Source organism: Oncorhynchus gorbuscha, linkage group LG04 (assembly GCF_021184085.1).
Source record: "Oncorhynchus gorbuscha isolate QuinsamMale2020 ecotype Even-year linkage group LG04, OgorEven_v1.0, whole genome shotgun sequence".
Classification (NCBI taxonomy): Eukaryota; Metazoa; Chordata; class Actinopteri; order Salmoniformes; family Salmonidae; genus Oncorhynchus; species Oncorhynchus gorbuscha.
Genome location: NC_060176.1, coordinates 32,476,308 through 32,489,791, shown reverse-complemented (window position 1 = coordinate 32,489,791; position 13,484 = coordinate 32,476,308). Strand labels below are relative to the sequence as shown.

The 13,484-nt window shown below is 44.4% G+C and overlaps 1 protein-coding gene across 1 annotated transcript in view; it reads right to left on the bottom strand.

The window, feature by feature from the left end:
• The window catches only part of cmya5 (cardiomyopathy associated 5), a 72,590-nt gene that overhangs the window by 45,803 nt on the left and 13,303 nt on the right, over positions 1-13,484 (bottom strand). Inside the window, exons 3-5 of the mRNA XM_046344916.1 lie at positions 11,567-11,611; positions 11,415-11,422; positions 10,922-11,279 (exon numbers count right to left, since the gene is read on the bottom strand). Coding sequence (XP_046200872.1) covers positions 10,922-11,279; positions 11,415-11,422; positions 11,567-11,611 — 411 coding nt within the window. The remainder of the gene's footprint in view (positions 1-10,921; positions 11,280-11,414; positions 11,423-11,566; positions 11,612-13,484) is intronic.

Here is a 13,484-nt window from a genome sequence, read left to right as displayed (position 1 = left end):
AATAAAAGGATGGAAACATACCACACTGCTGTCACGCCTTGGTCATTGTATCTTGTGTTTTTGTTATATGTTTGGGTAGGCCAGGGTGTGACATGGGTTTATATGTTGTATTTCATATTAGGGTTTGTATTAATTGGGAGTGTGTATTATTAGGGGTGTGTCTAGTTAGGCTTGGCTGCCTGAGGCGATTCCTAATTGGAGTCAGCTGATTCTAGTTGTCTCGGATTGGGAACCGTATTTAGGTAGCCTGAGTGCGCGTTGTATTTCGTGGGTGATTGTACCTGTCTTAGTGTTAGTCACCAGATAGGCTGTATTAGTTTCATTCGTTTGTTGTTTTCTTCTTCGTTATTTCATGTACTGTATTAGCTTCATTAAAAGTCATGAGTAACCTACACGCTGCATTTCGGTCTGACTTTCTACAAACAACAGACGAAGTTCATTACAGAATCACCCACCACGATTCACAGACCGAGCAGCGTGTGAACTGGCAGGATCTGAAGGAGGACGATATGGATTATACTACGTGGGAAGAAATCGACAGGTGGGCAGCCGACCCAGTGCGAGTGCAGGAGCCCGCCTGGGATTCCCTACAGCAATGCGAAGAGGGCTATACACGTATGGAATCGAGAAGGAAAGCATTGCTATACAGAGCGAAAACTGAAGGAAACAGGGGAAAGCGCAGAGAGAGAGTGGCTGAGTCAGGAAACAGACCTGAGCCTACTCTCCCTGTTAATCGCAAAGAGCAGTTGCAATGGGAGAGAATGCATCATTTGGAGATTTGGACATGGGAGGAGGAATTAGACGGTCAAGGACCCTGGGAGCAGCCGGGAGAATATCGCCGTCCCAAGGAGGAAATAGAGGCAGCTAAAGCGGAGAGGCGTATGTATGAGGAGGCAGCACGGTGACGCGGTTGGAAACCGGAAAGTCACCCCAAAAAAAATATTGGGGGGGGCTAAAAGGGAGAATAGTTATGCCAGGTAGGAAACCTGCGCATACTCCCTGTGCTCACCGTTGGGCTAGAGAGACCGGGCAGGCACCGTGTTATGCTATGGAGCGCACGGTGTTTCCAGTGCAGGTGCAGAGCCAGCTGCGACTTATACCAGCCCTTCCTATTGGCCGGGCTAGAGTGGGCATCGAGCCAGGTAAGCTTGGGCAGGCTCGGTGCTCAAGAGCTCCAGTGCGCCTGCACGGTCCGGTCTATCCAGAGCCACCTATACACACCAGTCCTCCGGTAGCAGCTCCCCGCACCAGGCTTCCTGTGCGTGTCCTCGCGCCAGTACCACCAGTTCCAGCACCACGCACCAGGCCTCCAGTGCGCCTCGCCTGTTCAGCGCAGCCAGTGCTTTTCTCCCCTCCTGCGCTGCCGGAGTCTCCCGCTTGTTTAGCGCAACCAGAGCTGTTCTCTTCTCCTGCGCTATCGGAGTCTCCCGCCTGTTTAGCGCAGCCAGAGCCTTTCTCCTCTCCTGTGCTGCCGGAGTCTCCTGTCTGTCCAGCGCCACCAGTGCTCCCAGTCGGCCCAGCGCGTCCAGTGTGCCTCGCCTGTTCAGCGCAGCCAGAGCCTTTCTCCTCTCCTGCGCTGCCGGAGTCTCCTGTCTGCCCAGCGCCGCCAGTCGGCCCAGCGTCACCAGTCTGCCAGGATCCGCCAGAAGTGCCAGTCTACCAGGATCCGCCAGAAGTGCCAGTCTGCCAGGATCCGCCAGAAGTGCCAGTCTACCAAGATCTTCTAGATCGGCCAGACAACCTTAATCATCCAGGTCCACCAGCCAGCCAGGATTTACCGGAGCATACTACCTGCCTGAGCTTCCTCTCAGTACTGAGCTTCCTCTCAGTACTAGGCTCCCTCTCTGTACTGGGCTCCCTCTCAGTACCGAGCTTCCTCTCAGTACCGAGCTTCCTCTCAGTACCGGGCTTCCCCTCAGTACCGGGCTTCCCCTCAGTACCGGGCTTCCCCTCAGTACCGGGCTGCTTCGGTCCCGGGCTGCCCCTCTGTCCTGGGTTGCCCCTCTGTCCTGAGCTGCCCCTCTGTCCTGAGTTGCCCCTCTATCCTGAGTTGCCCCTCTGTTCCGAGCTGCCCCTCTGTTCCGAGCTGCCCCTCTGTCCCGAGCTGCCCCTCTGTCCCGAGCTGCCCCTCTGTCCCGAGCTGCCCCTCTGTCCCGAGCTGCCCCTCTGTCCCGAGCTGCCCCTCAGTTATGTGGGGATCAGGGTGAGGACTATTAGGCCATGGTCGGCGGAGAAGGTGGATTATCCTAGGACGCGTAGGGGAGGAACTAGGACATTTATGGAGTGGGGTCCACGTCCTGAGCCAGAACCGCCACCATGGACAGACGCCCACCCGGACCCTCCCTATGCTCTTGAGGTGCGTCCCCGAGTCCGCACCTTAGGGGGGGGGGGGGGGTTCTGTCACGCCTTGGTCATTGTATCTTGTGTTTTTGTTATATGTTTGGGTAGGCCAGGGTGTGACATGGGTTTATATGTTGTATTTCGTATTAGGGTTTGTATTAATTGGGAGTGTGTATTATTAGGGGTGTGTCTAGTTAGACTTGGCTGCCTGAGGCGATTCCTAATTGGAGTCAGCTGATTCTAGTTGTCTCGGATTGGGAACTGTATTTAGGTAGCCTGAGTGAGCGTTGTATTTCGTGGGTGATTGTACCTGTCTTAGTGTTAGTCACCAGATAGGCTGTATTAGTTTCATTCGTTTGTTGTTTTCTTCTTCGTTATTTCATGTACTGTATTAGCTTCATTAAAAGTCATGAGTAACCTACACGCTGCATTTCGGTCTGACTTTCTACAAACAACAGACGAAGATCATTACAACTGCATCTTGGTCCACTCCTTATAATGATCGTGACACTGTAATGTCAATGTGCAAACAACACTCAAACATTTATTTTAATTATTGAAAAATACAGGACTAATATATCTTGATTAGAGGTATACTACCCTGAGTCAATACATGTTAGAAACACATTTGGCAGCAATTACAGCTGTGAGTCTGGATTGTACAAAATTTGCCCATTATTATCTTCAAAATTCTTCAAGCTTCAATCTAAGCCTAGAATACGGAGTGTTCCCTCAGGCCTGGAGGGAGGAGCACCCTTTAATGGTTGAAACAGCAGACCAATCAGCCTGTTCCGTTGCTTAGCAAACTTTCAGAAAAAATTGTTCGACCAAATACAATGTCATTTTACAGAAACAAATTAACAACAGACTTTCAGCATGCTTATATGGAAGGGCACTCAACATGCTCTGCCCTGACACAAATGACTGATTATTGTCTGAAAGAAATTGATAATAAGAAGATTGTGGGAGCCGTTTTGTTAAACTTCAGTGCAGCTTTTGATATCACTGATCATAACTTATTGCTGAAAAAAATGTAGGTGTTGTGGATTAACATTCTCTGCCTTATCAAGAATGGACAGTTAGCTATCCAGTAGATCACAGAGGGTTTTCCTTAATGGAAACCTCTTTAATGCAAATTTGGTTGAGTGTGGTGTACAACAGGGCAGCAGGCTTGGACTATTATTGTTTTGTGCATGTATAATTACCTTCCACTGACCTTGAATAAAACATGTGTGTCCATGTTGGAGGGGTCTTTACACATAAAGGACCAAGATTACTATTATAACAATGTCTTCTTTTCTATTTGACTCAACAGTATACACAACAGCTGCAACAGAAAAATTAATAACTGACACCCTTAACTTCTTGCGTCAAGCAATCCCGTATCCGGGAGCATAATCATAGCCTCAAGCTCATTACCATAACGCAACGTTAACTATTCATGAAAATCGCAAATGAAATGAAATAAATATATTGGCTCACAAGCTTAGCCTTTTGTTAACAACACTGTCATCTCAGATTTTCAAAATATGCTTTTCAACCATAGCTACACAAGCATTTGTGTAAGAGTATTGATAGCTAGCATAGCATTAAGCCTAGCATTCAGAAGGCAACATTTTCACAAAAACAAGAAAATCAATTAAATTCAATTAAAATAATTTACCTTTGAAGAACTTCAGATGTTTTCAATGAGGAGACTCTCAGTTAGATAGCAAATGTTCAGTTTTTCCAAAAAGATTATTTGTGTAGGAGAAATCGCTCCATTTTGTTCATCACGTTTGGCTAAGAAAACCCCCCGAAAATTCAGTCATTACAATGCCAAACTTTTTTCCAAATTAACTCCATAATATCGACAGAAACATGGCAAACGTTGTTTAGAATCAATCCTCAAGGTGTTTTTCACATATCTATTCGATGATAAGTCATTCGTGGCAGTTGGGTTTCTCCTCTGAAGCAATTGGAAAAATACACGCAGCTGGAGATTACGCAATAATTGCAACGGAGGACACCAAGCGAGCACCTGGTAAATGTAGTCTCTTATGGTCAATCTTCCAATGATATGCCTACAAATACGTCACAATGCTGCAGACACCTTGGGGAAACGACAGAAAGTGTAGGCTCATTCCTTGCGCATTCACAGCCATATAAGGAGACATTGGAACACAGCGCCTTCAAAATCTGGGGCATTTCCTGTTTGAAATTTCATCTTGGTTTCGCCTGTAGCATCAGTTCTGTGGCACTCACAGATAATATATTTGCAGTTTTGGAAACGGCAGAGTGTTTTCTTTCCAAAGCTGTCAATTATATGCATAGAGCATCTTTTCGTGACAAAATATCTTGTTTAAAATGGGAACGTTTTTTTTCCTCCAAAAATTAAAAGAGCGCCCCCTATATCGAAGAAGTTAACATAGAGCTCTAGTCAGTTTTAGATTAGGTAACTAACAATAGGCTGTTGCTAAATATCTAAAAAACTAAAAGCATAATGTTTGGGACAAATCACTCGCTCAACCCTAACCTGGATCTATTGAATAATATGGCAGTTGAGCAAGTTGAAGAGACTAAACTGCTGGGTGTCACCCTAGATAGCAAGCTATCGTGGGTTTTTCTTTATTTTCTTTATGCCAAGAGCTGTCATCAAGGCAGAGACTGGCTACTTTGAAGAATCTCAAATATAATTTTGTTTATTTATTTGTTTAACACTTTTTTTGGTTACCACATGCCAAGGCAGGAGCTACTCTTCCTGGGGTCCAGCAACATTAAGGCAGTGATATACAATTTAAAATATGACATGACATTACCATTCATAACACTTTTCACAACACATTAAGTGTGTTCCCCCAGGCCACTACTCTACTATCACATATCTATGATACAAAATCGACCTGTGTGTAGAGTGTATGTCTTATCATGTGTGTCTGTGCCTATGTGTCTCTTCGCGTCCCCACTGTTCCATAAGGTGTATTTTTATCTGTTTGTTAAATCTGATTCTACTGCTAGCATCAGTTACCTGATGAGAAATAGAGTTCCATGGATCTATGTAGTACTGTGCACCTCCCACCGTCTGTCCTTGACTTGGGGATTGTGAAGAGACCTTTGGTGGCATGTCTTGTGGGGTATGCATGGGTGTCTGAGCTGTGTGCTAGTAGTTTAAACAGACACTTAGGTGCATTCAACATGTCAACACTTCGTACAAAAACAAGTAGTGATGAAGTCAATCTCTCCTCCATTTTGAGCCATGCGAGATTTACATACATATTATTAATGTTAACTCTCCGTGTACATTTAAGGGCCAGCGCGTGTTGCCCTGTTCTGAGCCAATTGTAATTTTCCTAGGTCCCTCTTTGTGGCACCTGACCAAAGGACTGAACAGTAGTCCAGGTGTGACAACACTAGAGCCTGAAGGACCTACCTTGTTGATAGTGTTGTTAAAAATGCAGAATAGCGCTTTATTATGGACAGACTTCTAAACCACTTTAGCTACTGTTGTATCAACATGTTTTGACCATGACAGTTTACAATCCAGGGTTACTTCAAGCAGTTTAATCACCTAAACTTGCTCAATTTCCACATTATTTATTACAAGATTTAGTTCAGGTTTAGGGTTTAGTGAATGATTTGTACCAAATACAGTGCTTTTACTCTTTTAAATATTTAGGACTAATTTATTCCTTGCCACCCATTCTGAAACTAACTGCCACTCTTTGTTAATTGTTGCAGTCATTTCACTCATTAGCTAACGTGTATAGTGTTGTAGACACACTGGCCTCACCCAACGCCAGTGGCAAGTCACTAGTAAAAACTGAAAAAGTAAAGGGCCTAGACAGCTGTCCTGGCGTATTCTAGTATTATGTTGGAGAGGCTTCCATCAAAGAACACGCTCTGTGTTCTGTTAGACAGGTAACTCTTTATCCATAATATAGTAGGGGGTGTAAAGCCACATACGTTTTTCCAGTAGCAGACTATGATTGATGACGTCAAAAGCCACACTGAAATCTAACAAAACAGCCCCCACAATATTTTTATCATCCGTTACTCTCAGCCAATCATCAGTAATTTGTGTAAGTGTCGTGCTTGTTGAATGTCTTTTCCTACAAGCGTGCTGAAAGTCTGTTGTCAATTTGTTTACAGTACAAAACCATTGTATCTGGTAAAAAAAACATTTTTTCCCAAATGTTTACTACGGGTTAGTGACAGGCTGATAAGTTGTTTATTTGAGCCAGTAAAAGGAGCTTTACTATTCTTGGGTAGCAAATTACTTTTGCTTCCCTCCAGACCTGAGGGCACACACTTTATAGTAGGCTTAGATTGAAGATATGGACAAATAGGAGTGGCAATATCGTCCGCTATTATCCTCAATAATTTTCCCTCCAAGTTGTCAGACCACGGTGGCTTGTCATTGTTGATAGACAACAATCATTCTTTCACCTCTTCCACACTCACTTCACTTCACACTCACTTCACATAATTACAATGCTTGTCTTTCATAATTCAAATCAGTTATACTTGGATGTGTAGTGTCAGCATTTGTTGCTGGCATGTCATGCCAATAAAAAAATAATTTAAGTAATTGACAATATCATTGGGTTTTGTTATGAATGAGCCATCTGATTCAATGAATGATGGAACTGAGTTTGCCTTTTTGTCCAAATTTTTATGTAAGGTGCTCCAAAGCTTTTTTCTATCAATCTTTATAGAATTCTTTGTTTCAAATCAAATTGTATTTGTCACATGCGCTGAATACAACAGGTGTAGACCTTACAGTGAAATGCTTACTTACACACCCTTAACCAACAATGCAGTTTTAAGAGAAATACCTACCAAAATAAGAAATAAAGTAACAAATAACTAAAGAGCAGCAGTAAAATAACAATAGAGACTATATACAAGGGTGTACCGGTACAGAGTCAATGTGCAGGGGCACCGGTTAGTCAAGGTAATTTATGTAATATATACATGTGGGGTAGAGTTATTAAAGTAACTTATGCATAAATAATAACAGAGAGTAGCAGCAGCGTAAAGGAGGGGGGAGGGTCAATGCAAGTAGTCTGGGTAGCCATTTGATTAGTCTTATGGTTTGGGGGTAGAAGCTGTTTAGAAGCCTCTTGGACCTAGACTTGGCCCTCCGATACCGCTTACCGTGCGGTAGCAGATAGAACAGTCTATGACTAGGGTGGCTGGAGTCTTTGACAATGTTTAGGGCCTTCCTCTGACACTGCCTAGTATGGAAGCCCTGGATGGCAGGAAGCTTGGCCCCAGTGATGTACTGGCCGTACGCACCCTCTGTAGTGCCTTGTGGTCAGAGGCTGAGCAGTAGCCATACCAGGCAGTGATGCAGCCAGTCAGGATGCTCTCGATGGTGCAGCTGTAGAACCTTTTGACGATTTGAGGACCCATGCCAAAACTTTTCAGTCTCTTGAGGGGGAAAAGGTTTTGTTTTGCCCTCTTCTCGACTGTCTTGGTGTGCTTGGACCATGATAGTTTGTTGGTGATGTGGACACCAAGGAACTTGAAACTCTCAACCTGCTCCACTACAGCCCAGTCGATGAGAATGGGGGCGTGCTCGGTCCTCCTTTTCCTGTAGTCCACAATCATCTCCTTAGTCTTGATCACGTTGAGGGAGAGGTTGTTGTCCTGGCACCACACGGCCAGGTCTCTGACCTCCTCCCTATATGCTGTCTCGTCGTTGTTGGTGATCAGTTCTACCACCGTTGTCATCAGCAAACTTAATGATGGTGTTGGAGTCGTGCCTGGCCGTGCAGTCATGAGTGAACAGGGAGTACAGGAGGGTTTCATAGTATAATTTCTTATTTTTATTCAGATAGACACATGATTTCTGAATATGTAGTACGTTTACCAATCGGTTCTGCAGCCAGACTTACAGTATGTGCCATTCCTTTTGCCTCATACCTCTCGACCATTACATTTTCCAATTCCTCATAAATCCACAGGGATTTAACAGTGTTTGCTGTCATTTTCTTAATAATGGGTGCATGCTTAATAGTAACTGGAATAAGCAATTTCATAAATGTGTCAAGTGCAGCATCTGGTTGCTCCTCATTACACACCACAGACCAACAAATATGATTTACATCAACAACGTAGGAATCACTACAAAACGTGTTGTATGACCTCTTAGACACTATATTAGGCACAGCCTTTGGAACTTTGGTTTTCCTGATCACTACATGATCACTACATCCGATGGATTTGGATACTACTTCAAAGCAAATTTCTGCATCAATAGTAAAGATGTGATCAATACATGATTATGATGCCATGCATGTCCTGTTTGTAACTACCCTGTTAGGTTGACTGATAACCTGAACCAGGTTGCAGGCACAAGTTACAGTTTGAAGCTTTTTCAATATTTAAATCACCCAGAAAATGTATCCTGAATGTTTTGGTACACCTACTGGAGAGCTCTTTGTTGTCTATACCTATTCAGCATTGTTCACACCCTCTTAGAGCCTTAGCCTCACCCATCTCTTTAAGGATTCACATGAGGCCATGTGCTAAACAGAGTGAGTAGTTTAGTAAACAACCAACGATTTCCAGACTAAAAGTAGTAAAAGTAGTAGCCAACAATAAGGAAAAACTTCAGGTAAAAATACACTATCTCGTCCTTGGCCTATATCGTAATCTGACTTTGCAGGTCATGTTGTTCTTCAAATTACCATCTCTGGTAAACAGACACTATATCAAATACAATCTAAGTTTATTTGCCACATGCACAGAATACAGAAGGTGAAAATAGTTCAGTGAAATGGTTACTGCATAGTAGCAATTTCAAAAACAGAGAGTGTCCAGATAAATATACATTATAATTATTAGATGATGCTTACCCGACACACCAATCTAAATTGATGGGCCATGTGAAGGAAATGCTATAACTACCTCCCAGCCACATGTAGCTATGTGGAAGGGACACTATTGTCTACACATGTTCATGAAATACAATAGATGGCCATAATCACCCCCAGACACACCTGGCTAACTTGATGGGTCATGTAATCATCTGTCTTTTGTTTAGACATGTAGCTAGCTTGCTAAACAATGAACTGGCATAATCCCAACTCGTACTACTACCAATACAAACATTGTCATAGCTGTAGTATGAATCTGCAGGTAGCTAAAGCTAACCAACTTGGGTCATTGTTAGCTAGCTAACATTAGTCTATAACCAGCAATGCAAATATGTTTCTGATTCAATTAATATTACAACACAGATGTAAATACAAATTTGTTCTCAACTGACTTGCCTTGTTAAATAAAGGAAAATGAAATAAAATGACCTGAAACATGATAGCTAGAGCGCAAAGAGCCAAGTGTAAAGCCTCGTGTTGTAGGTTATTGTCCTGCAGATAGGTGAATTCCTCTCCCAGTCTCTGGTGTAAAGCAGACGGAAGCAGCTATTCCTCTAAATAAGGAGGCAGTTACTTAGTGATGTGTTGTGTTGGATTTGCCCCAAACATAAGGCTCAGCATTTAAGGCCAAAAAAGTTGATTCATTTGCCGTGTTTAATTTTTTTTCAGTTTTAATTTAGTGCCTTGTTGCATGTTATTTTTATTTTTAAATTCAGCATTTTATATTTTCACTCTGCCATTTAGCCCGATTATTGTGGAGTAACTACAATGTTGTTGATCCATCCTCTGTTTTCTCCCTTCACAGCCCTTGAACTCTGTAGCTGTTTTAAAATCACCAATGGCCTCATCCTGCAGCTCAGTTCAGAGTGACGACTCTATCTGTTTTGTGTCTGGGTGGTTTAATAAATCATCCACAGCACAATTATTAACTTGACCATGTTTAAAGAGATATTAAAATGTATTGGATTTTATTCAACCTTTATTTAAGCAGGAAGGCATGCTGAGACCACAGTCTCTTTTGCAGATGAGCCCTCCATAAACACATAAATAACCAGCAATCATATGAAACAAACACTTGAATCATTGTCTGATTTGTTATTATTATCCATTTACCAATCACTGCTCTTCTTTATGAAGCTTTCAAAAAGATTTTAAAAAACACAACTAAATCAATTTCAATCCCACTTTGTCACACAACAAAAAATGTGAACACATCCAAAGGGGTGAATACCCACTGTACTTGTTCAAATGTATTTTGTTTTGAAATGTATTTAAAAGTAATGAAATACCTGAAATAGTATTTGAGCCCAGGTATGATCCACAAGTGTTGTATCTAGTTGTATAGTGCTGATTTACATTGTTTTATGCATTTATGTATAATTGCACTAAATCATGCGTTTAACACTCCGTTAGGGCACCGGATTTTTCTCACGTGTCGGTGCAGCGCTTTTTAGGTTTCGCTAATTTCTATTCATATTTCGGTCAAGTTGCTGCCCCTCTCACAGGCGTGTTTTAAGTGGTCCGGTTCCGCCCTGATCTTCAGACGTTTTACGTCCACTCCTATCCTCGTTACTCCTGACGTCACTGATGCTGTGCTGTTGAGTATAAGATGCAAGACAAGTTTCCAGGAAGAGACACAATAATGAATTACCTGAATTGTGACATGGGGTGATGTGAATAGTGTACTCTATCCACTAACATCTAACTTTGTCACTCACCCTGATGTCTTTGTAGGCTGTCTCCACGCTGGTGACCTCATGATCCTGGTGTCCTCCAGACAGTCTGTCCGTCTCAGAGAGCAGACAACCACAGCCCAGACAGAAGCAATCCATCCCCTGTAGGGCAGCAGCTGCTCTGGCCTGGCTCTCCTCCTCCGCATCGAATATCTCATAATCAGCCTCAATGGGCTCCTCGTAAGCGGGGAGATCCAGCCCTCTCTCTTCTCTTACCTTCTCCTCCATCTCTCGCTCCTTCTGCCTCTCCATATCCATCAACAGGTTTTCTCTCACCCTTTCCTTCTGCTTTTCTCCCTCCAATACCAACTCCATCTCACTCTTCCTCTCCTGTCGCTCCTTCGTCAAGCAGAGAGGGCCAATCAGACGATTGAGCATACTCTACAGCCTTTCTTTCAGAAACCCCTCGTCTTGGGCAGAACAGCTCCCCTGGGCAGAACCATTCGCTTCCTTCGTCTGCTACCGGGTTATCTCCGTTTCCTTTAGTCGTTCGGGGAGGATTAGTGGATTGGGAGTCCTAGTTGTTGTCTCGGGGCCTGGAGTTCACTCAGATGTGTTGCCGCCTCCTCTGCGCCCGCTCGGTGAGTGGGGGGTACTGTCATGTTTGTCATTTATTATCATGTCTTGTCCCCTCTGATTGTCTCTTTCTCTCTCCCGTTCTCTCTCCTGTCTCTTCTTCTGCTCCCTCTCCTCCATCTCCTGTCTCTCCTCCTCCCTCAACAACTCTCTCTCCTTCTCCTTTTCCTCCCTCTCATGTCTCTCCTTCTCTGCGCTCTCCTGTCTCTCCTTCTCTGCCCTCTCCTGTCTCTCTTTCTCTTCCTTCAGTCTCTGCCTGTCCTTTTCTCGCTCCCTTTCCATCTGTCTCTCCCTCTCCTGTCTCTCTTTCTCTTCCTTCAGCCTCTGCCTGTCCTTTTCTCTCTCCCTCTCCACCTGTCTCTCCTTCTCCTCTCTCTCCTCCTTCAGCCTATGCATCTCCCTTTCTCTCTCCCTCTCCTGTCTCTCCTTCTCCTCCTTCAGCCTCTGCCTCTCCTTTTCTCTCTCCCTCTCAAACTCCATCTGCCTTTCCCTCTCCTGTCTCTCCTCCTTCAGCCTTTGCCTCTCTGGGTGGTTTTTTCTCTCTCCCTCTCCTGTCTGAAGCTTTCAAAAAGATTTTTAAAAAACACAACTAAATCAATTTCAATCCCACTTTGTCACACAACAAAAAATGTGAACACATCAAAGGGGTGAATACCCAGCTTGTTCAAATGTATTTTGTTTTGAAATGTATTTAAAAGTAATGAAATACCTGAAATAGTATTTGAGCCCAGGTATGATCCACAAGTGTTGTATCTCCTTACCTGAATTGTGACATGGGGTGATGTGAATAGTGTACTCTATCCACTAACATCTACTTTGTCACTTTGTCACTCACCCTGATGTCCAGCCTCCATATCCATCAACAGGTTTCTCTCACCCTTTCCTTCTGCAGACAACCACTCTTCCTCTCCAGCTCCTTCCCAGATTGTCTCTTTCTCTCCCGTTCTCTCTCCTGTCTCTTCTTCTGCTCCTCTCCTCCAGTCTCCTCCTCCCTCAAGCTTGCCCCCCTGTAGGGCTCCCTTTCCAGCAGGCCTGTCCTTTTCTCTCTCTCCCTCTCCCACCTGTCTCTCTCCTTCAGCCTATGCATCTCCCTTTCTCTCTCCCTCTCTAACTCCATCTGTCTTTCCCTCTCCTGTCTCTCCTTCAGCCTCTGCCTCTCATTTTCTCTTTCCCGCTCCAACTCCATCTGTCTCTCCTTCTCCTGTCTCTCTTTCTCTTCCTTCAGCCTCTGCCTGTCCTTTTCTCTCTCCTGCTCCATCTGTCTCTCCCTCTCCTGTCTCTCCTTCTCCTCGCTCTCCTCCTTCAGCCTCTGCCTCTCCTTTTCTCTCTCCCTCTCCAACTCCATCTGTCTTTCCCTCTCCTGTCTCTCCTCCTTCAGCCTTTGCCTCTCCTTTTCTCTCTCCCTCTCCTGTCTCTCCTTCTCCTCCTTCAGCCTCTGCCTCTCCTTTTCTCTCTCCCTCTCCAACTCCATCTGCCTTTCCCTCTCCTGTCTCTCCTCCTTCAGCCTTTGCCTCTCCTTTTCTCTCTCCCTCTCCTGTCTCTCCTTCTCCTCCTTCAGCCTCTGCCTCTCCTTTTCTCTCTCCCTCTCTAACTCCATCTGTCTTTCCCTCTCCTGCCTCTCCTTCTCCTCTCTCTCCTTCAACCTCTGCCTCTCAATTTCTCTCTCCCTCTCCAATTCTATCTGTATCTCCCTCTCATGTCTCTCTTTCTCTTCCTTCAGCCTCTGCCTGTCCTTTTCTCTCTCCCTCTCCATCTGTCTCTCCCTCTCCTGTCTCTCCTTCTCCTCACTCTCCTCCTTCAGCCTCTGCCTTTCCCTTTCTCTCTCCTTCTCCTCTCTCTCCTTCAGCCTCTGCATCTCCCTTTCCCTTTCTCTCTCCCTCTCTAACTCCATCTGTCTTTGCCTCTCCTGTCTCTCCTTCTCCTCTCTCTCCTTCAGCCTCTGCCTCTCAATTTCCCTCTCCCTCTCCAATTC